General features: G+C 38.9%; 1 protein-coding gene across 4 annotated transcripts in view; it reads left to right on the forward strand.

Annotated features, from left to right (window-relative positions):
* The window catches only part of ADCY7 (adenylate cyclase 7), a 68,889-nt gene extending 46,985 nt beyond the window's left edge, over nt 1–21,904 (forward strand). For 2 of the 4 annotated variants that reach the window (XM_062621070.1, XM_062621074.1), the window contains exons 10-27: nt 3,783–3,915; nt 5,195–5,380; nt 6,273–6,316; nt 7,147–7,227; nt 8,271–8,343; nt 9,171–9,268; nt 9,997–10,081; nt 11,755–11,892; nt 14,013–14,075; nt 14,661–14,699; nt 15,982–16,145; nt 17,337–17,418; nt 17,976–18,131; nt 18,828–18,974; nt 19,412–19,519; nt 20,321–20,435; nt 21,053–21,177; nt 21,278–21,904. In XM_062621070.1, coding sequence (XP_062477054.1) covers nt 3,783–3,915; nt 5,195–5,380; nt 6,273–6,316; nt 7,147–7,227; nt 8,271–8,343; nt 9,171–9,268; nt 9,997–10,081; nt 11,755–11,892; nt 14,013–14,075; nt 14,661–14,699; nt 15,982–16,145; nt 17,337–17,418; nt 17,976–18,131; nt 18,828–18,974; nt 19,412–19,519; nt 20,321–20,435; nt 21,053–21,177; nt 21,278–21,424 — 1,984 coding nt within the window. In that variant the 3' untranslated portion in view covers nt 21,425–21,904. The remainder of the gene's footprint in view (nt 1–3,782; nt 3,916–5,194; nt 5,381–6,272; nt 6,317–7,146; nt 7,228–8,270; nt 8,344–9,170; nt 9,269–9,996; nt 10,082–11,754; nt 11,893–14,012; nt 14,076–14,660; nt 14,700–15,981; nt 16,146–17,336; nt 17,419–17,975; nt 18,132–18,827; nt 18,975–19,411; nt 19,520–20,320; nt 20,436–21,052; nt 21,178–21,277) is intronic. The other 2 variants (XM_062621071.1, XM_062621072.1) reach the window with 2 other exon arrangements.

The raw sequence follows: 21,904 nt of genomic DNA on the forward strand, positions 1-21,904 counted from the left end.
GGTGTCCCTCAGGGATTGGTGTTGGGACTGGTCTTGTTCAACATCTCTGTCGCTGACATGAACAGTGGGATTGAGTGCGCCCTCAGCAAGTTTGCCGATGGCACCAAGCTGTGTGGTTCGGTTGATACACTGGAGGGAAGGAATGCCATCCAGAGGGACCTTGACATGCTTGTGAGGTGGGCTGATGCCAACCTCATGAAGTTTAAGCATGCCAAGTGCAAGGTCCTACACCTGGGTGGGAGCAATCCCAGGCACAGCTCCAGGTTGGGCAGAGAAGAGATTCAGAGCAGCCTTGCGGAGAAGGACTTGGGGGTGTTGGTTGATGAGAAAATGAACATGAGCCGGCTTCAGTGTGCGCTTGCAGCCCAGAAAGCCAACCGTATCCTGGGCTTCATCAAAAGGAGCGTGACCAGCAGGTTGAAGGAGGTGATCCTGCCCCTCTAATCTGCTCTTGTGAGACCTCACTTGGAGTATTGTGTGCAGTTCTGGTGTCCTCAACATACAAAGGACATGAAACTGTTGGAACAAGTCCAGAGAAGGGCCACGAGGATGATCAGGGGACTGGAGCACCTCCTGTATGAAGACAGGCTGAGAAAGTTGGGGCTGTTCAGCCTGGAGAAGAGAAGGCTGTGTGGAGACCTCATAGCAGCCTTCCAGTATCTGAAGGGGGCCTATAGGGATGCTGGGGAGGGACTCTTCATTAGGGACTGTAGTATCAGGGCAAGGGGTAACGTGTTAAACAGGGGAAGTTTAGATTGGATATAAGGAGGAAATTCTTTCCTGTTAGGGTGGTGAGGCACTGGAATGGGTTGCCCAGGGAGGTTGTGAATGCTCCATCCCTGGCAGTGTTCAAGACCAGGTTGGATGAGGCCTTGGGTGATACGATTTAGCGTGAGGTGTCCCTGCCCATGGCAGGGGGGTTGGAATTAGATGATCTTAAGGTCCTTTCTAACCCTAACTATTCTATGATTCTATGACTTGTGGAAGGCTGAGCCTCACAGGGAGGAAGGGTTTCTGTTCATTATGCAAATGTTACATTTGTTTCCTGCTCTGTGGAAAAAAGATGTGTCTGGGGTTCCCCATTCTAATGTTAGCTAGTCCTGCTCGTTTGGAAGCAGAAGTTTTGTCATTAGGAGCAGTTGCAGGTTTTTATTTAAAATAGGAAGTATGTATATTTTGGGTTTCTATAAATGAAGGCGTTTAAAGACTTTTGAAAGGATGCAGAAAAACTCATAACTTTATAAATATTTTCTTTCCATTTCTTGTTCATCTTCCCAATTTTATTATTTGAATTCCTAAAAATGTAATACTCTAGCAAAACAGAAAGGACTAGCATAAAACCAAACTTAAAAATGCGTTTGACCCATTCTAATATCTATATGCGTGAAAGATCAGAACATGGTATTCTCAGGCCTGTAAGCGTAGGAAATTGCATGCAGTAGGGTAGGTATTCTGCAGTAGCATGGGAAGTGCAATGGTGCATGTTACAGCTTGCCTTTAAGAGGCAGCTTTAGCAATTTTGGTTATGTACTGATCCCAGAATCCAGTAAGTGTCAGTAACTGCTGAGAAATCATTGGCATGGTAATTTAAATGGGAAGAAGTTTGCAGTGAGATCTCAAATATCCCACAGTGGTGTGTGATTTGGGGAAAAAGGGAGAGAAAGCTTATTAAAATGGAACATGAGGATAGTGAACAAATTTATTTCCTTTTGAGGTAGGTGGAAAAGTACAGAAAATGTGCTGCAGTACATGAGGATTACAAGGCATCACCCAGGCTCTGTGGGAGAAAATGATGCTTTAGAGCAAGCTTTAAAATTTCAGGTGTGAAGATTCACCTTGATTGCAAAACTACATAATCAGGGTAACAAAGACGACTTTTTTTTTTTTTTTTTTTTTAGGCAATTAGGAGTAAACAAATAAAAACATGCATCCTGTATGTTCCAGAACTCGTATCTTTTGGCTTTAAAAGTATTGAGGAATTTTTCTTCTTCCTTGTGAGAAGCCACAGCCAGTGGTCTCCAGGTCTTGGCTGAACTATCTCCAGGCAAACTTTCATGCAGCATAAGGGAGCAGAGGCAGATGGAATAGTGATCCCCTTGCTTTCTGTAGTTAGGTGGGAGTGCTGCACACTGTCAGCTTCCATTCTGGGAATGTTCCTCCCCAGCTCTGTGCTGATGGATGTAGGACTGGTAGCAGTGTTTAACCCCTCCGTGCCAAAGAATAGTGAGAAAAGCTGTGGGAAGATAACAAACTAGAATATAAGAAAAGAAATACTGTTTAATGAACACACTCAGGTCTCTTGTTGAGAAATTCTGTGGAAAGATTTTACTTACAATTTATTATGGAACTATGTGATTCAGGGTACTGAACTAAGTAATGTTAGAGGGAAAGCGTGACCTGGACAGGCTGGAGAGTTGGGCAGGGAATAACTGGATGAAATATAACAAGGGAAAGTGTAGAGTCCTGCATCTGGGCAGGAACAACCCCAGGTTCCAGTATAGGTTGGGAAACGACCTGTTAGAGAGCAGTGTAGGGGAGAGGGACCTGGGGGTCCTAGTGGACGACAGGATGACCATGAGCCAACACTGTGCCCTTGTGGCCAAGAAGGCCAGTGGCATCCTGGGGTGTATTAGAAGGGCGGTGGTTAGTAGGTCGAGAGAGGTCCTGCTTCCCCTCTACTCTGCCCTGGTGAAACCGCATCTGGAATATTGTGTCCAGTTCTGGGCCCCTCAGTTCAAGAAGGACAGGGAGCTGCTGGAGAGAGTCCAGCGCAGGGCAACTAAGATGATTAAGGGAGTGGAGCATCTCCCTTATGAGGAAAGACTGAGGGAGCTGGGTCTCTAGAGTTTAGAGGAGACTGAGGGGTGACCTTATTAGTGTCTATAAATATATAAAGGGGGAGTGTCACGAGGATGGAGCCAGGCTCTACTCAGTGGCAAACAATGATAGGACAAGGGGTAATGGGTGCAAACTGGAACACAAGAGGTTCCACTTAAACTTGAGAAGGAACTTCTTCTCAGTGAGGGTGACGGAACACTGGAACAGGCTGCCCAGGGAGGTTGTGGAGTCTCCTTCCCTGGAGACATTCAAAACCTGCCTGGACACATTCCTGTGTAACATTATCTAGGTGTTCCTGCTCGGGCAGGGGGATTGGACTAGATGATCTTTTGAGGTCCCTTCCAATCTCTAGCATACTGTGATACTGTAACAGGTACCGAAAAATACTAGCTGCTCCCCTTAGAAGCAAGCTGCTGTTCTTGCTGTGCTATGCTCTCCTCTGATTGTTTCAGAAAAGACAGGCTTTCAGAATTATGCTCCTAGCTGACAAAAAACCTCTTCCATTTTTTCCCTCCAGATGTCTCCTCCCTTCCTCATGCATTTCTAGCATGAGACAGTCCTCTCTTGTGCTTTGTGAGCTTTCCCTGCAGCTCTTCCCATCTGAAACTACCTGCCTGCAAGTTTGTCTTGTCAGTCATCAGATCTCCTTTGATCACATTTATTCTTGTTTCTTATATATCTCTGCTTATTTCAATTTAATTTTATACTGATGCTATCTCATTCTGGAAGTGTTTCTCAGCATTCTATGAAAGATGCCCTGTGAAGAACTGCAGTAAAGGATTGCAAATATGGTTTCAAGCACTGGCAGGATTTTGCAGTTGGCTGCCAAAGCACAAGATGGCTGAAAAGGAGAAATGTAGTAGTGGCCATTGAAATGTAAATGAAATGCTTAATGTGACCTTTCTGTAAGTGTTTTGGTCTCTTGTTCTTTCTCCCCTTCTCAGCCGTGTACACATCACTGAAGCAACATTGAATCACCTAGGCAAAGCATATGAAGTAGAAGAAGGGAATGGACACCTGAGGGATCCTTATCTTGAATCTATGAATATCAAAACCTACTTAGTGGTTGATCCAAGGGTATGTGGTTGTTTTTAAATGTGTATTTATTCAAATATATACATACATTTTAAGGACATAGGTGACTGTGGTACATATACCTTTTAAATTCAGCAGCAGAATTGAAGCATGGTATGGGCCATCTGAGTAGCTTGGATTTGGGACTTCAGATCTGAAAGTACATGCTACTGTTTTATAAGATGTCTTTAGCTTGAAGGTAGTAAGTGTTATGATGAAACCTCTTATGTGGTCAACTCAGAGTAAAAATGCGTATTTGACTGTATTTACGTGAAGTGTGTCTCTCACAAATACAGGTCAAAGGGTGGAATGAAGTCACGAAAGAATACCTGTACTGTGTGACCACCTTCAGAAAGATATTCCCTGTAAAATAGCTTCTGACATCATCTTCCTATCTTGGATGTGAGAGTCACCTTCTTTTCAGAGTATAAAGTTAGCAACTATTGGTTGTCCCTTTAGAGCCTGGTAACCACAGACACCTGGAGTACTGCAGGTTTGAATCCGGTTGTGGTTGATGAGTAAAATATTTCAAAAGGAAAAAGAATGAAAATGACAAAGTTATTTCTTTCAGGATCTTTACAGGAAGGAACAGCATAGAGCCGCTTTTAATTAGCAAGAACACAATCTTTGTTGCATGTTTTATGTACTCAACACTGCAACCCTCCCTACATGTACCCAGCACATATTCTCAGAATAAGGATCTAAGTCTATTAAAATGGTCCCTGCTTACCTGAAGATACCTGTGAAATGTTAGATAACCAGTGGTTGACATAATGGCTTATTCTGCAGTTTTAGCTTCCTTGTAGACCCACAAAGGTATTGCTGTATGCACTGTATATATTGTCTAACTCATTACCTGTGATGCAGGGATATAATCTAATGCTGAGTCTGTAATTTGTGGGATCTTCTCCTAACCACTGTTTTGATACACCCCAGCTCAGGAACTGGGAATCTTTTCCCCTGATGAGGTGCTGACTGCAAGGAATTTTTATCTATTCATAAGATCCTGCAGTCTGTCACACTGTAAATAAAAAAGGAAGTTTGAATGTTGCAATGTTACAAGTGAAGGCTTGTAAAGGCAGATGGAGCAAATTAATTACGTCACAATCTGGTTTAGCTCACATTAATTAAACGAGGTAAAGGAGTTGAGGCTGGCTGACACGTTGCTGGTATGTGTTTAGAGTCCTACTAAATAGTTAGATTAAGCTACTAAAGTATATGTACCTTCATTTGTTTGTAATTTGTGTAATTTTCTTGTTTTTAAATGTGTGTTTTCTGTTAGTCTAAACAATGCATAGCAAATAATCATCTCCCTAAAACAAGAGTTAATGATGGGCTGAAGATGCGAGCATCTGTTCGGATGACACGTTATTTAGAGTCCTGGGGAGCAGCCAGGCCCTTTGCCCACTTGAACCACAGAGAAAGCGTGAGCAGTGACTCTTCAAGTTCACAAGGAAAGCAAAGAAAGGTGAGGTTTGGAGTAGTAACTGTCATCTTACAATTGCAAAATGCTCCTTGTGTCTATGGTGTGAAACTCAAAATCTGAAATGAATTTTGTGGCTGAAATTCTGCTCATGTGTACACAAGAACTAAGTATCTCTGAAACAACTGCTTCTGTCAGAACTTAACAGTATTCAAACTTATCCAATCTATACTCATAGTAAACCTTCAAAGTAAAACTTTGAAATTATCTTCCTTCCTCCACCTCCCACTCCCCAATTTTTCCATCTACGGGTCCTGCTTACATGTGGTTTTGGAAAAAAGATAATTTATCCCAGCCTACAGATGCACACAACATTTACTTAAAATGTACAGAAAATTAACAGTGCACCCACGGGTTCTGCCTGCAACAGGATGGTGTCAGTAAAGGATTTCTAAGGTAATGAATTCTTAAGATTTTTAAGATTTTGGATTTTAAGAAAACTAATTTTTCTTCCTGAAAGCAGAAATGAGATGTGCATGCTTTCTGGTGTGCTCCTGGAGGTGCAGCAAGGCTGTACTACTCTCTGTGGACAGATAGCTGTAGTAAATGTTAAATTAAGTATGGGTCCATTCAGGTTTGTGGAAGCGGTTTTCGATCTACTTGTTTCTGCTGATGTTAATTACTTCTGTCTGTGGAGAAAAATAAGAGGGAATATCTGTTCAATTATTTTTGAGTGATTTCTTTGTCAGAAAACAGTTGTTAAAGCAGAAAACATTGCTGGAAGGATTGATTTTTGGTAAGCTTTTCTACTTGAGAAGGGCTCCTGATTTTTATTTTTGGATAAAAATGGTTTTGACAGTTTCCTGAAGTTTATTTTCAATACTTGTTTGCTATTTACTGAGTGTGTAACTTATTCTTAATTCCTCGTTTGATTTAGGAAATACCTTTGAGTTCCACTGGGCGCCAGAGAAACTCTGATAGGTTTGTCAAGTACTTTCTTCTTTTAAAATATGTGATCCGGTGCTCCTCTTGAAGTTAAGGGTACTGAGGGCATGCGATCTTTTGGCTGATTAATCACTGTTCATACAGTATCCCTGCATTAGAAGGGTTAAGCTAAATCTTTGGCCGTCAAAAGACCTCTCAGTTGACACTTGTTACTGTTAGACTCTAACAGGCTGTAGTCCCCCCACCTTTTTTATCTCGCTGGCCCCTCAGTCATTCATCTTGCATTTTACTTTATGGCCTGTAGCAGGATGGAAGGGAAGTAGGGAAGTAAGAGACCTATAGAGCACTGGAAAACAAATCAAGACACCTCATACATGGTATACCCGTGTGCTACCTCAGCTTTTAGTTTTCTTACTCTTAGATGCTAGTTTTGTTCATGAGCAATATAGTACCAAATAAATAAATTTTATCATTGTATTATAATTAAATACATCTTATGTTTTACAAAATAATGCCTTTGGTTAGTAGTGTTAATGTATGCCATCATACTGTAATAAAAAATTGGCCACTATATGTAGAAAAGCTTACAATGGTACGTGTACCACTGAGTTAACCAAGTAAGTGATTTTTCACTTTTCAGACATTCTTGTAGTTTATAAAAATATTGTCTCCAAAAATGCATGGTTTGAATAACTAGATAAATGCTCAGTAAAGTGCTTATGGATGCATGTTTATCAGTTTGGAGCATTCTTGTTTACTGTCTCTGTGGTAGTTTCCCCCACTTGTGTCATTTGGAATTGTGGCCCCCTGTAGCCATTCCGTGTTTCTGAATAGCATTTGTGACATGGACTTAATTTCTTTCCCAGAAATTCATCTCAGAAGGGGAGGATAGAGGAAGACATTTATGATGAAATGATGTCAACCATTGAGGGCCTCAGTTCAACAAAGTATGCAGTATCTTATTGTTTGAGAATATCTCTTTTCTTTGAGAATAATCTTCACTCTCAATTTTAAACTCATATAAAAAATTTACTTCTCAAAAATGAATAGTTACCAGGATTCTTGTCTTGCCTCTCTTTTGGTTTTTGTTTGTTTTTCAGTTATTTTAGATCCTTTTTGGTTTTAATTTGAATATCAGAGGGTATTACTGCATTATTATGGCAAAAAGCCAATGGTTACTATAGCTGTTTGATGTGGGGTGACATGAAATAGCAAAATGTTTGTTTCTTAGGACTGTCCAAAGTTATGGGCTGAACTGCAGTGTGGATGGTATAGGAAGTTAATACTTGTGTTCTGCTGATTAAAATAAGAAATATCAGGAAATTGGGTGTAGTAATGAACAAAACCTGTGTATAAAGTCAAACCACACGTTTGGGGGTAGTAACATAATTGCCTTAGTGTCTAGTTGATGGAAGGTAAATGGTGTATGAGTAGCAGGTGGTGCATTTGGCACTATATTTGCATTTAAAAGCAGACAAACACAGGCAGTGCTGTTTGTGGTTGGTGTTTGTTTTGTTTTTAATTTAAAATAGTATTTAAATTGCTATCAAATGTAAACCACTGGATTCAAGAAGAAAAAAAAAATTCTTTCATCTGAATCATAGCATGGCTGTTAACACTGAACCTCAGCTATTCCTAATGTAGGCTTGATATTATTTAGGGGAAGTTTTTGGAAGCTGTGAACCATCTCTAACATCTGCTGTTATACTTTAGTGTTTGTAAACCTCTAGGCAAGACCTGGGGTTACATTTTGCATGTAACTGGTAGGTGCTGGAGCCTGTGTGAGTGTTCTGGATCTGCCTGTCAGCTACATAACAGCGTAACTGCTCTTGTGCTATGAAACATTAACAGCTTGCAGAACTGTCAAATGTGTGTAAAACAGTGGCACTCTCAACCTGTATACTGTGGTGTCTCAAGTACAATGATGATTTTGCATAATCTCCTTGGCCTGTTGGTGTATGTTTTGTAATGTGTGTCTCTCTAAATGCAGCCCATGGTGTGGCAGATCGGATGACTTCTGTGGGTTTTCACTGATTTTTGCAGAACCCAGTCTTGAAAAAGAGGTTGGTAAAATCAAAATAATCCTTTTCGGTCTTTGATTTACACTTCAGAGCAGCATAAGAATATATTTTAAACTGTTTTTTTTTTTTTCTGAAACTGGATTCTGGAGGTGACTGCACACCCAAAGAGATTTTTGGTAACTAAAGGAAAGCACATCTTACGATTCGTTAGAGTTGGTCATTCTTTCATGAGAATGCTAATTCTGTAGATTAAAGGAGATTGTCTGTAATCTGTGGTTAAATTCTTGCCATAAAGGAGTAAGTAGGAGTTTGGCAACTTTACAATATGAAGAACTTCTCTCGGAAGCAATAAGCTTTAAAAAAAATTAAAAATAAAAAAACATAAATATTTCTACATCCATAATGAAAGTACTTTGAAAATACTTTGCTTTCTGTGGTTGTTTCTTTCCAAGTATAATGCTATTTGTTAGGTACAGTGTACATTTCCTGTTTGATTACCTGTTCTTTAGTTTAATGTGCTGGGGTGCACTGCATGTAGTTATTGCAGGGGTGGTAGGATGCATACACACTTTAGGTTTATTTCTGTGTATATCCTTTTCTTATAATGATTTTTGCTCTGCTCTGTGAAGCACTGATTTGTGTACTTGCTGGATTTCCCTCTTTGTCTGAAATGGTCTTTTGGACTAGGTGTTTTTTCTTGACAGATGTTTGAGTGAATTTTATTTGGTTTTCTTTCATTCCCTTTTAGTTGTATGTACATTTTTAATGATACAGTGTAAATCTGCATATGTGTATCATCACAAAAATTTAACAGAATTTTAAAACAGCCTGGAATTAATCTTTAAGATTTATTATGATTTGTGTTTCAGTATCGCACCATTCCAATCTTAAAACTGAAGAGTTACTTTGCATGTGCCAGTTTCGTGTTCTTCTGTATATTTCTGATACAGATGTTCATAATGCCAAAGTAAGTGTCAATATTTTAATAATTTATAATTCAAGTTAACCAATAGCTAAAGTGAATCTCATGTGCATGAAACTTTTTACAGTCTTTTGGAGTTCCTGACGGTTTACATTTAAGGAATAGATACCTCTTAGGACTAATTTACACCTTAATAAAGGAGTGCAGTCATGATGTTGGCATAACTGCCTAGATAGCAGGATGAAAATAAAATAAAAATGTTTCTTTAATAATATTTTTGCTTACTGCACACATGGAGGTGTTCAGTTAAATAAGAAATCCTATTTTACAAGAATAGTTGGCTGTGAGCATATTAAAATACGAGTGAGCAATGAAAATTGGATTACCTGGTTAAATATGTTAAGTGACCCTTTTGTCTGTAGAAATACAAGGAGGGAATTTTGAGCTGCTTCTCATACTCTAAGAAAGCAGATATTTGATAATTCTGAAGTTTATGGTGTATTTGGTTTTCATGGCTGTTGCAGTGCAATTTCCATGTGGTTTATGCAAGGGGTGGCAATTCAGGCTGTCAGTGAGCAATGGAATATCTTAAAGTAGTATTTGTGCAACAGAGCAACAATAACCTGTGCAATGGTATGGTCATCCAGTGCTCTTAAAGAAAAATTCTATTTCAATGTAGAGAAACAGTGTTAGCAAACGTTAGTTTAAGTTGTGGTTTGATTCTCCCCTTCTTTCCCTATTTAACACTGGTTTGTTTTATGTTTTCTGTTTAGAACTGCAAAACTGGGAATTTCCTTTGGCATTGTCACAGTCATCATTGTACTCATTTTGTTTGTATGCTTTGCTGAGAAATGTGTGGTAAGTTAATTTAAAACCAAGAAAAAAAATCCTGTCTTCAGAAGCAGATGTAGGTAATTCAACATCTTGGTCTATCTTTTAGGATGATGAATTAAGCTGTTAATTCCAGTAGGAATTACAAGAGCCTTGAGTCTTGGCTTATCAGAAGATTTTATTGCCTGAAACAGATTTTCATGTCTGAAAATTCTCACTGTAATTCAGAATTATTTGGATGGCAGAATAGATGGGTGCGAGGAAGATAATGCCTGCTGAGTGGGGCTGGGGGTTTTAAATTTATTTTTATTTGTATGTTTGTCCTTAACAGTAGTTTTGCTTTTAAACTTGATATTTTCTATACTGAAAAAAATACTAAAATAAAAATAAGTTTGAATGAAGGCTTTGATAATAATTCATAAGGTCCCATGAAAATTACAAACCTGAATAATTTATTGGCAAAAATTTCACAGCTGTTAGAATTCCAAATTCACCATTACATCCATTAGGCCACTTTGCATTTGTAGTTCCTTTTTCTTTGCATTATTAAATATGTATGCAATTACTGTATAAAAAAGTGCATAGTGATGTAGAGACAGCCCATAGTGGCATGGGCCCATAGTGACACAGGACACGTTCAATGATACAAAATAAAGAAAATCCTTCTCCAGTCCAAGAACTACCTGGAGGCAGGGGTGAGAAAGGGAAGGGATTTTTAGGGAGTTCTTCCACTTGTCAAATCTATGTTGCGCTAAGCCAAGGGTGTGAGGGAATTCTGAAATTCTGTTGAGAGCATGGCACCATCACCCTGCAGCCCAGTGGTGGTGGTGCTCTTGCAGGGAAACTGGCACAGAAATACACTGTCCCTTACAGAGCCACGACTGAGTTGTGTAAAAAGGAAAGAAAACACCAATATGATTACACTCTGTACACAGGGTAAAATTTTATGATTAATTTAAAAGTAACAGATAGTATGTATAGATTTTATGTATGTATAGTGTTCATATATATATATATGTACGTATGGCTGGGGTTTTATGTATGTTTGTCTATGGAGAGAAAGAGGGAAAAGTGTGTGTATATGTGTGCATGGGTGTTTTCTACATATGAAAAAACACATGGAGAAAAGAAAAAGAGAATTCCAAGACTGTAATTGCATCAGGCTGGAGTTTTACACTGGGGAGTGTTTTGGTATAGCACCTTGAATAATCCTTGCAATTATGAAAAGCATGTGCTTTACTAGATGCTTTTCTATATAGCAGCAAGTGGAGTATATAAGGATGGCAAGAAAGGGGACCATCTACGATGGGTTTTGATTCAGTCGTCTGGCAAGGTAGTTCCAGATACAACATTACAGCTCAATAACACCCCCCCCCCCCCCAAACAACATAGGTTATAACTGTATTTTTAGTAACATTTCTCTAGAGCTTTCAATCAGATTATAATTTTGCATTTTTAAAGCAGAAATTAAGAAAAGTTTGGGACCCAGTTTGAAGTAAGGAAGCATTATCTCTATTTTCAGATGTGAAAAAGTGTTAGGTATTTGATCAGAATTACTAGCTTCAGAGTTTTAAATTAGAATTCCAGTGAAGACTCTTGACACTCTCCTGCAAGAAAAAAGCATTTTATATTTAAAACTCTTTTTGCCCTTGTATCAAAGTGTAACCCATGCTACTAAAACAACCTAATTCTGTTTACAGAAGCGCTGCTCAGAACGTTGGTCTTTCCTGCGCCACCTTTGTGCTATCTCGGAAAAGGTGGAAACAATGCCTTTACTCAGGCTTCCCTTAGCAGTCATTACTATTGGTGCCTTGCTGATTATAGCCATTTTTAATTTTGTAAGTAATCACTTTATTCTGTGAATTTATTGTAAGATACACAGTTTAAGTAACTTTGTGTATTCTTTTCATCAAGTACTGTGCTTTTTGCTGCTTTTTCTAATGTCTGATTTGCAACGTGAGTTGATGTACACAAGGGTAATGCATGATGACATGTAAAAGCATTAGAAGTAAAAACTCCCAGTTTGTAGAACTGAAAGTGCATGTGATAGACTTGAATTCTAGTTTACACCACCTTTTCTTGCTTTCGAGATGGAATTTATAATTACTACTGGTTGTAATCATCATCACTAAGATGGTCTTCCATTTTTCTTAATGTGGGTTTAAATGTTTGGCTGAAGCTGGAAGAAGTGTTAAGCAGTTTACTGTGCTACTTGCTAACATAATATTAATGCAGATGAGGAAGGAAGAATATAGCTTGGCTCTCTTAAGACGCAAGATATTGTGGGTAGTTACTGCTAGACTATGATGCAAATGGCATTGGTCTTTTACCTGTAGTTTGAATATTGTATTGAACCTGGGATATATGCATTTGAAAAACAACACTTTGGAGTTACCTCATGATCAAGGCCACTCTGCTGTGTTAATTTTTCAAACAAGTCGTATGTAACACATTATGTTAAGAGTTAAACCTACTATTTGACCAATTTGGTGGCTTTCTATGATGGGGCTATGGAACTGATGGACAGGGGTAGAGCAGTTGACGTCATCTGTCTGGATTTGTGCAAAGCGTTTGACACTGTCCTGCATGACAGGAGGAAGTTCTTTACTGTGAGGGTGATGAGGCACTGGAATGGGTTGCCCAAGGAAGCTGTGAATGCTCCATCCCAGGCGGTGTTCAAGGCCAGGTTGGACAGAGCTTTGGGTGACATGGTTTAGTGTGAGGTGTCCCTGCCCATGGCAGGGGGGTTGGAACTTAAAGTTCTTTCCAACCTTAACTATTCTATGATTCTACCTGATAGCCACCTACTAAAAGTGATGTCCTTCTGATCCCTCGTGCTTCATCTGCCGTTCTTCTGATTCCATGGGGAGTTTCTTCTGAAACTCTGCAAGAAATGCTTAATTTTTGTTTCTGTAGGGTTATTTTTCTGGTGGCTTTGGTCCTTGAATTGTCTCAGTGATGTCCTGTGAACACCACCTGTTCTGGGTTCGCAGTAGCAGTCATTTTTCTCCTTCTTAGCAGTTGGTGCAGTGCTGTGTTTTTGACTTCACTTTGAGAACAATACTGATAACAAACCAATGTTTTTAGTTGTTGCTCAGTAGTGCTTACCCTAACCAAGGACTTTTCAGTCTCATGCTTTGCCAGTGAGGAGGGTCACAAGAATCAGGGAGGGAGCAGAGACACAACACCTGTCCCCAACCAGCCAAAGAGGCATTCTATACCACAGCACGTTATGCCCAGTATATAAACTGGGGGAGTCACCCAGAAGGCCCAGATTGCTGCTCAGGTCGGGCTGGGTGTTGGTCAGCAGGTGGTGAGCAATTGTATTGTGTATCACCTGTGTTTATTGTTTTATTTTCCCCTTTTAGTTTCCTATTCTCTCCCTTTTTATTTCTCTTATTATTATTGGTGGCAGCAGCAGTAGTAGTTTTGTATTGTAGCTTAGTTACTGGACTGTTCTTATCTCAACCAATGGGATTTGCATTCTTTTGATTCTTCTCCTCATCCCTCTGTGAGCGGGGGAGAAGAAGGGAAAGGGAGTGAGCGAGTGGCTGCGTGGTTCTGAGTTACCAGCTGGGCTTAAACCATAACGGCACCAGAGACAGACTAGAAGAAAACAGGAGCAACAGCTGTGAACGGAGGCGTGAGACAGAACCACACGCTTGTGCTAGTTAGCTCCTAGCTGAGTGTGGTCATAATATGAAACTTCACCCTAAATGAAAAAATAAGTAACTACTCAGCAATTTTAACCTTCTTGCACCTTGTGTGTTCATGTATGTTTACTACAGCTATATGGGATATCACTGTATTTCAACACTTACATCGCAGCAGCACTGAGAGGGCAACCAGATCAGGACTCATTGTATAACATATGGAGAAAAACTTAACATTAGTGACTACCTGCTAACAAGTTTCTAAGGTGGTTTTGTTATTGTTCTTTTTTCCCCAATAAATCAAGACCACTGAAGGGTACAAACCTGCAAACTTTACTGGATCAGATGACCTGGGTGCTGCCACCTATGTGAGTATTGTCTTAATTTCTAAGATTAAAATAAAATCAGTTTTGAATGGTGTGTATAATATAGATGGACGGCAGCATTTTGATATCCTTAATCTTTTTATAAAGGTAGAATTTTTAAATCATTAAACACAAAGACTTATTCATGCCACAAGGTAGTCCAAGGGATATTTTCTATTTTTAGCTATGGCTTTACTATGCATCTCTTTTTTGAATTTTTCAGAAGTCTGGCGTACTCATGGGTAAAGCTGGAATAGTGGCTTATTTTGGTTACTCAGCACCTTTGAAAGGTGTTCTTGAGCATTTCAATAAGGATAGATTCATCATTTGCTAGTGACACAAAAGGATTATTTCTGGGGGTTTCATTTTTTTTACCTCTTTAATTCCAAAGTAGCAATCTATTTTCAGATTGTCCAAATGTTGGGGATGCTCTTAGATACCTTTTAGATGCTGGCATGTTTGTGACCACAGTGCAGCAGGCTGTGTGAGGGCCCTTTCATTCAAGTCCTTATAATAAAAGATGTTACGCGTACATAATGCACATTGTGCTCATCTGGTAATTTCTGTTCTTGCATGTCTGTAAATCAGCCTTTTGGAAACACAACTCAATCCTGCATTGAGGAAACTGTAAGTAGTGAATACATGTTACTTTGAAACCCAGATCTTTGAATATTGTATGTATTACTGACAGCTGGCAGCTTCTGTTCCTGTATAAACCAGCTTTTTTAGGTATGTGACAACAGAAAAGTTCTTCATGAAATCAAGATGTTTCAGCTGCTGTTGCTTTGCTGAATAAAGTATGGGTTTGCAATTTTTGATATTTCAGACTTAAAAGTAGATCTAAAACTTTGAGGAAAAAGTGTTCTCTAGGTAGTGGCTTCTTTTTCAGAGGTTTTTCAGTGGTTTCTTTTTCAGGGTTAAAAGTTTTGAGTGTTCATTATCTTTTGGAAGTTAGACTCAATGCCTTTAGGGTGACAGAGTTGGTATAATACAATACTATATGGGCTCTGATCCTGAACTGCTGTATACATTGTTCTAGTTTCATTCACTTCAGCAGAAGTGAGAACTGCTTAGCCAAGAACCTCCCAGATCTGAGGTAGTTCTGTGCTGTTGTGGGTGAAAATCTGTGCTTTGTACATAACGAGAAATAAACTCTTAAGGAGCAGAAGCTGAGGTAATTTTGGAGTTGTTTGTAGACTAAAGAGTGCTAGCTCAGTGTCCTCTACCTGTGCCTGTGGCTGCACGGAGTAATCCTGTCTGCCCAGCGCACTTTGTAGCACCTTACAGTTTCAGTGCTTCTGGCTGCATGGTGACCTCAGACACCACACTTGAACTGCGATTCTCTAGGAGATTTTGCAGTAATTCCCTTGGATAATGGTGGCAGCTTGATGATGCCTATGAGCATCGAAGTTCTTACGAAGAACCTGTGTCTAAGGCTGGTAACAGGTCAAGGTCTTCCCATGGTATAGGTGTGAGAGATGGGAATGTGGTATCTGCTTAAGGTTATAAAGGGGGAGCACTGTCAAGAATAGAGCCAGAATGCCACGGTCTGTTCACTAGACCATGAGCCTGCTTTAGCTTGAACTTTAAAGAAACAATTGCTTAAATTAATAGCCTTCAGAAGATAAATTCTCAATGCTCTTCAATTTTTATCTGATGCTGCTTATGTTGGTGTGATCCTTTTTCTTTGCCTTAATTAAAAAAAAAAAAAGAAACACTTAAAGAAGAAAGTATTAAGTTCAGCCTTTAGTGTAATTAAAAAAAAAAAAAAGCTATAAGTGTATTTAGCAAGTGATTGTAATTTCTTCTACCTAAATTATAATGATTGTGAATTTAGAACATTTGTTTGAAGGCCTCTTAGGCATAAAGCCTGAATAATTCAACTGCTCTTTCAATTCTTCTTTTACAGTATTATGCTTACTGCTGCATATTGGCGTTCATCGCTTGCTCTGTATTTCTCCAAATAAGTTTCGAACTCAAAGTTCTCCTCCTGTCCATTGCTGTGACCGTGTACCTCATCATTTTCAATACCCTTCAGCACAGAAACTTGAGCTTTTATGGCAACAGTACCAGGTGCAGTGTGAGGTTTTTTATAATTGACAGTAATGTTTCATTAAAGGTGTTAGATTTTTCTACACTTAGAGGAATATTGAAATATCAAAAACATGTAAGCTGGACATTAAAAACTTTTCTGTAAAGTTAATGACATGGATTTATTTATTTATTTATTTAAGGAAGTGTGTTTTCTGAAAAATTCGATAATATGGCTTCTGAGAGCTCTGTAAGCTCACCTTAAGTTAAAGGCTAGGGGGTAGAATATTAATCTCATAATAAGGTTGATTTTCTGTTAAACTATGAAGAAAAGCCTTGCTAAGGTCTGATGTTCCAGCTGTACTTATGAGACCTTGCTAGTCAGTAGGAAAGTGAACTCTTTGTTTACTTTACTAATGCACGTATTTTGAAAAGTAACAGCAATTTACCAAACTGTAAAAACACTTAAGATAAATCTTATTAAAGGGTTTTATTGTTCATTTGTAAGTCTGTCTCAGATTCTCAGCATAGTCTCATAGCTGAAGATTAGGAAGAATTTATTTTGCAGAGGCTATGAGCTGTCAGCACAGCTTAAAAAGCCTAAGTGAGCTCATAATTTAGCCTAGGCTATTCATATAATGAGAATTTTGTTTCCATTTGTGAAAATTAGTAGATGTGATAAGGCAGACTAATCTTACTATGAACTATGAGTGGCCTCTCAGATTTGTATGGAACTATATACAGGTGTGATTTCTAATGGCTGTCTTTATTTTAGCAATTCAGGTTTTTTTTTGTTATCGTCTTTCCTTCCATATATATGAAATTTCTCTTCCTACTTCCAGGTTGTGTTGGCTGTGTTTCTGTGGGGCAGTGTGGGGTGGAAAGCTGCAACTTGGTGCAGTGGAAATGAAGATGGCTCCATTATGATAAAGCCATGTTTACTTGAGCACATCACTATACTAGCTACTAAACAAGGTTTCAGCACCCATTTTGTTGTTGGGAAACGCAGTTCACGTGCTTAATTGAGTGATAATCCTTTCGCATTGTTAGAATAGGGCCTACAACCAGATAGCCACTGGCACAAATGAGCAATGGCATTAGTGGTGGATGTCTGAACAAGGACACCCTTGTCTGCTGTGCTCTTCTTCTTCTCCTCTTCCCCACCCCCAACCCTTAATCATGTGGATTTTCTTAAAGGATACAGATGAGTTTGTATTGCTTTCTTATTTTCAGGCTTTTCATCAAAGAGCCAAGGATAACGACTAATTTATATCTGGTTCTGTTTTACATAACCCTGATTTTACTTGCAAAACAGGTATGTATTTAAAAAGCAATAGGTTAGTTCTACTTGCAGCAAGTTGATTTAAATAAAATGCAAAAGTGTTGTTCATTGAAATTGTGCTCTAAATGACTACATATTTGGATCATTTTAATATATTGTACTTGGTTATAGATAATGAGCTCACTTGTACTTACAGATAATATAAAACTTTTTACTGTGTAGGGGTGGGATCATCCTTATATTTTGCAACAGTGTTTGCATTACAGAAGTCACAACTTTAAAATTCTTTCACTTTGAAACTATCTTTATTTTTATGTCAATATTAGTTATAAATATAGGCAGCAATTCAGGATAAAAATGATTACCATATTATTAAAATGTCATTTTGGTAAATATACCTGGTATACTTATACTGACTGCTTCATATTTTTCTGACCTTCATTCTCAAAGCATGTTTTTTGTAACTACATGGGCTCAAAAGGAAGGCCTGGAAGAAACTTTATTGTTACTGCACTTTTGAACTAAATTGATTAATATTTATCAGCAAGATATTATATGGCTTTAATTTATCATACTTTGTCCCTTTGCAGATTGACTATTACTGTCGACTGGATTGTCTGTGGAAAAGTAAGTTTAAAAAAGAACATGAACAGTTTGAAACAATGGAGAATGTTAACAGGCTTTTGCTGGAAAATGTGCTTCCAGCACATGTTGCTGCATATTTCATCGGTGAAAAACGAAATGAGGTATGTTTATTCTCTGCTATGTGAAGGATGGTAAATTGGACTTATGTGACATAGAATGCCATGTTAACAAGCACACAGAAGTCTGTAAGGGTATGCAATGTTTGTCTCTTCTTTATATCCCAAGACCTTTGTCAACACAAGAATCTGCTGTCCAGGTGGCTTTAAAAAAAATGCCAACATTTAGTGTTGGCCTCTGAAATCTGTTTTGAGAATTGATAGTCCAGCTTCAGGATACAGTTTGAATTTGGCAAATATTTGAACAGGGTTTACTGCCTTCCAAAGACCGTATTTTACCACAGAAGATAGCCTTCCTTCTAAAAAGAGATAGTATCACCTTGATAACAACCTAGTGAGAAGTTGATTGATGTTTTTCTATTCAAAGACATCTGTCTTATTCTGCCAGCATGCCATTAGAATAAATATTGCTGATATCACAGCCATGGTGAGTGTCAAAAGACTGGTACTGTCGAAAGTAGATGAGAATCTTTAAGATACACAGATATCTCAGATTTTCTTTAGGCAAGTCATTTTTGTTGATGTTTCTGATAAAATGTAGTATGTCCACTGTAAAGTACTGGGGATGACTTCATGGAATATTGTAATTTAGATAAGTGGTTACAAACAATAATCATAGTTTTGAATACCTGTGGTGGAAAGTGGCTGCTGACAACATGTGAATATATTGTTTTCCTGTAGGACTGGTACCATCAATCTTACGACTGTGTGTGTGTCATGTTTGCATCAGTACCAGATTTTAAGGTGTTTTATACCGAATGTGATGTCAATAAAGAAGGCCTGGAATGCTTGCGGCTGTTAAATGAAATCATTGCTGATTTTGATGAGGTAATTAAGTTTCTGGCAAAAATGGCCTGGACTACATATTTACTACAAAATACGGTGTTTCACTACATCTGTGAGCACTGGGGTGGAGGGAAGGCTGTTACGCTGAACTAAATTCTGTCTTCAGCCTTGCTATCTTGAAAGATATATTCCCACCTGATGGGTGTTTTTCAGTTACATCACCTAATGCGTCTGCAGTATGGTTTGAAAGTCCTGAATTCCAGGACTTTCAGTACTTCAGTGCTTTTATTTCTCCTGTAAGCAGGTAGAGCAAAACTGTGAAACTAATGCTCAGTACTTTATCTGACCTTCATGTGATTGATAGTATTCCTAGACATCTTTAATGCTTATTGTAGACAGTAAAAGATTTCTGGCTAAATCCCACACTGAAATATGGTATTAAAGTCTCAAGTTTCTGTTTTCCTTCCCTTCAAAACCAGCTCCTGTTAAAACCTAAGTTCAGTGGCGTTGAAAAAATAAAGACCATTGGAAGTACTTACATGGCAGCAGCGGGCCTCAGTGTTACACCTGGCCAAGAGAACAGCCAGGTGCGTTGTTGCTGAAATCTGCCCTGGGCATTCTCTGTGTACCGGGGTGCATTTCAAGGTAACAAAATGTAATGTGATATCAAAAAGAAAATAAATCTCCAAGAGTGACTTTCTGAAATATGGAAAAATAGTATAAAAGTGCACTGTCTGCTGTTGAACTCGCTATTTGTCTCCTAGTTCCGTATTTTTTTTTTTCCTAAGTTCATATTAAACCTATAACCCCAGCATACTTTTTACATCTTTAATCTTTGATTCCAGTAGCTTAACATTTCTGGATGCATAATAGGATAGCTGTCATAATAGAGAGGCCAAAGACAAGGCCATCTCAGAGCTGGACAGTAAGCTTTTTGTCATACCTCTTAACTGGCACATAAAGGGAATCCTCAAGTGCCATGTTAGATCTGAATCAGAAACTGTCTCCTAGAAGAATACAAAGCCGATTTCTGTACTCAGGCTCACTTTCACAATCACAGGTTTGCGTGTGACGTTAGGATGCACATACTTAGTATCTACAAAACGTGTAAAATGAAACCTGGAATCCCAAAGGCCAGTCAGAAATTCATTATAAAATTAAATCATGCCATGCTTATTGCCTCACAGCCATTCTGGTTCAATTTATGTAGTTTTAAAAATCCATTCTGAATGTTTGTTGAATGTGCAATTCTACACAGTGACAAGGGTGAGTGCACTCATCCTTGTAAGTACATACTTTATGTGCTGATAGTACTATTTTGGAATAGTGGCCTGACATAACCTTCTGTGTCACGATTTGATCATTAATATGCATTATGAACTACACAGGATAAGGAGAGACAGCATGCTCACATTGGGATTATGGTGGAATATGGGATTGCCTTGATGAATAAACTGGACGGCATCAACCGACATTCCTTTAACAATTTCCGCCTTCGTATTGGTAAGTTCAGTTTGTGAAGAACATGAACTCTGCAGTAAAAGTTAAAAATGAGGTAGGATAACACAGGTAAATTGCTGAGTGCTGGGGAGCTCTTCTTACCACTGAACACTGTCTTTGTATTGTTATAAAATGATGAATAGCTGAAGGCAGTGCTGTCTAGTCTAGCTTTTTATACGTGCCAAGTTCCTTCATGGATGGGCTGTTCTAATCACTGGAGGGAGTATTATGAACGCTGCAGCTGGATGAGTTTGGAGAACATTAAAGGTACAGATGGAGGGTGAAATACCCTCTTATTAACTGTTAACTAAAGACGGAATTGTCATTACACAAATGTTTATTTTTGTGTGTTACAAGGAAGAATTTTGCTTTGGCATGAACTGTGCCCTAGTTCTTTCTCAGACTTCCCATTTTACACCGAATGAGTCATTTCACATCTCCTGAGCGACAGTGCTAATATTTATAGACCAGTGGCAACACCACATGCCAGAAATGTGTGCAGGGTAAAGGGGTTGTTTTGGCTTTCTTTTCCCCTGAAGCTCATGACTTGCAGCTAATACTGAAGGTAGAGATCACATCACTTTCTGCTTAAGTAATGACACCTGCTCTTGTTTATGCAGGGATAAATCACGGCCCTGTGATTGCTGGTGTGATTGGTGCTCGGAAACCTCAGTATGACATCTGGGGGAACACTGTCAATGTTGCCAGCCGCATGGAGAGTACGGGGGAGCTTGGGAAAATCCAGGTAAACATATGAGTCTGGAATGTCTAAGACATTATTTCTGATTGTTTATTGTGAATAATCAGAAGACTTTCACAAGTTTCTCATTCTTTTCCACACAAAGGTCACAGAAGAAACAAGTAAAATACTACAGGAGTTGGGATATTCATGTGAATGTAGGGGACTCATTAACGTCAAAGGCAAGGGAGAACTGAGGACTTACTTTGTTTGCACGGAGATGGCCAAATTCCAAGGTATGGGACTGAACTGAGGCTATGATGAACTTGATCAAAATAGACTTAGAACTCCCTCCCTTCTGTGAAGACTTAGAATTTCTCTCCTTATGTGAAGGACTTACTCTAAAACCATACATATACTATTCCTGTTTCCTCTACGTCTCAAGATAAGAGAATGATTTATTATTATTTTTTTTTTTTTTCAAGAGGAGAAGTTCTGAATAGTTCCTGGAAGGCTCACAGCCACCAGCCTGAAACAGGCTACCTTTTCCTGTATCGATTTGGGGATTTACCTGGAATTATCATGAAGCGTTTTCAGTTAGATCCTTTCCTTACCTGCACTGTGGGAGTTTAACAGCTCCAGTACCAAGAGCTGTGGATGTATAGCAGAACTCGTTACTAGGTTGGAATATTCCACCGCTTGGTTCTGCCCCACACCTGCTTATTACAGTATTGCATTTGTCATGGACAGCGACGTGACGCTGTGGGTGCTGCAGATCCTGCTTTCAGTGCAG

The sequence above is a fragment of the Pezoporus occidentalis genome, unplaced genomic scaffold (genome assembly GCF_034315485.1).
Source record: "Pezoporus occidentalis ecotype Australia unplaced genomic scaffold, CSIRO_AGI_Poc_V1 ctg227, whole genome shotgun sequence".
In the NCBI taxonomy this organism is placed as follows: domain Eukaryota; kingdom Metazoa; phylum Chordata; class Aves; order Psittaciformes; family Psittacidae; genus Pezoporus; species Pezoporus occidentalis.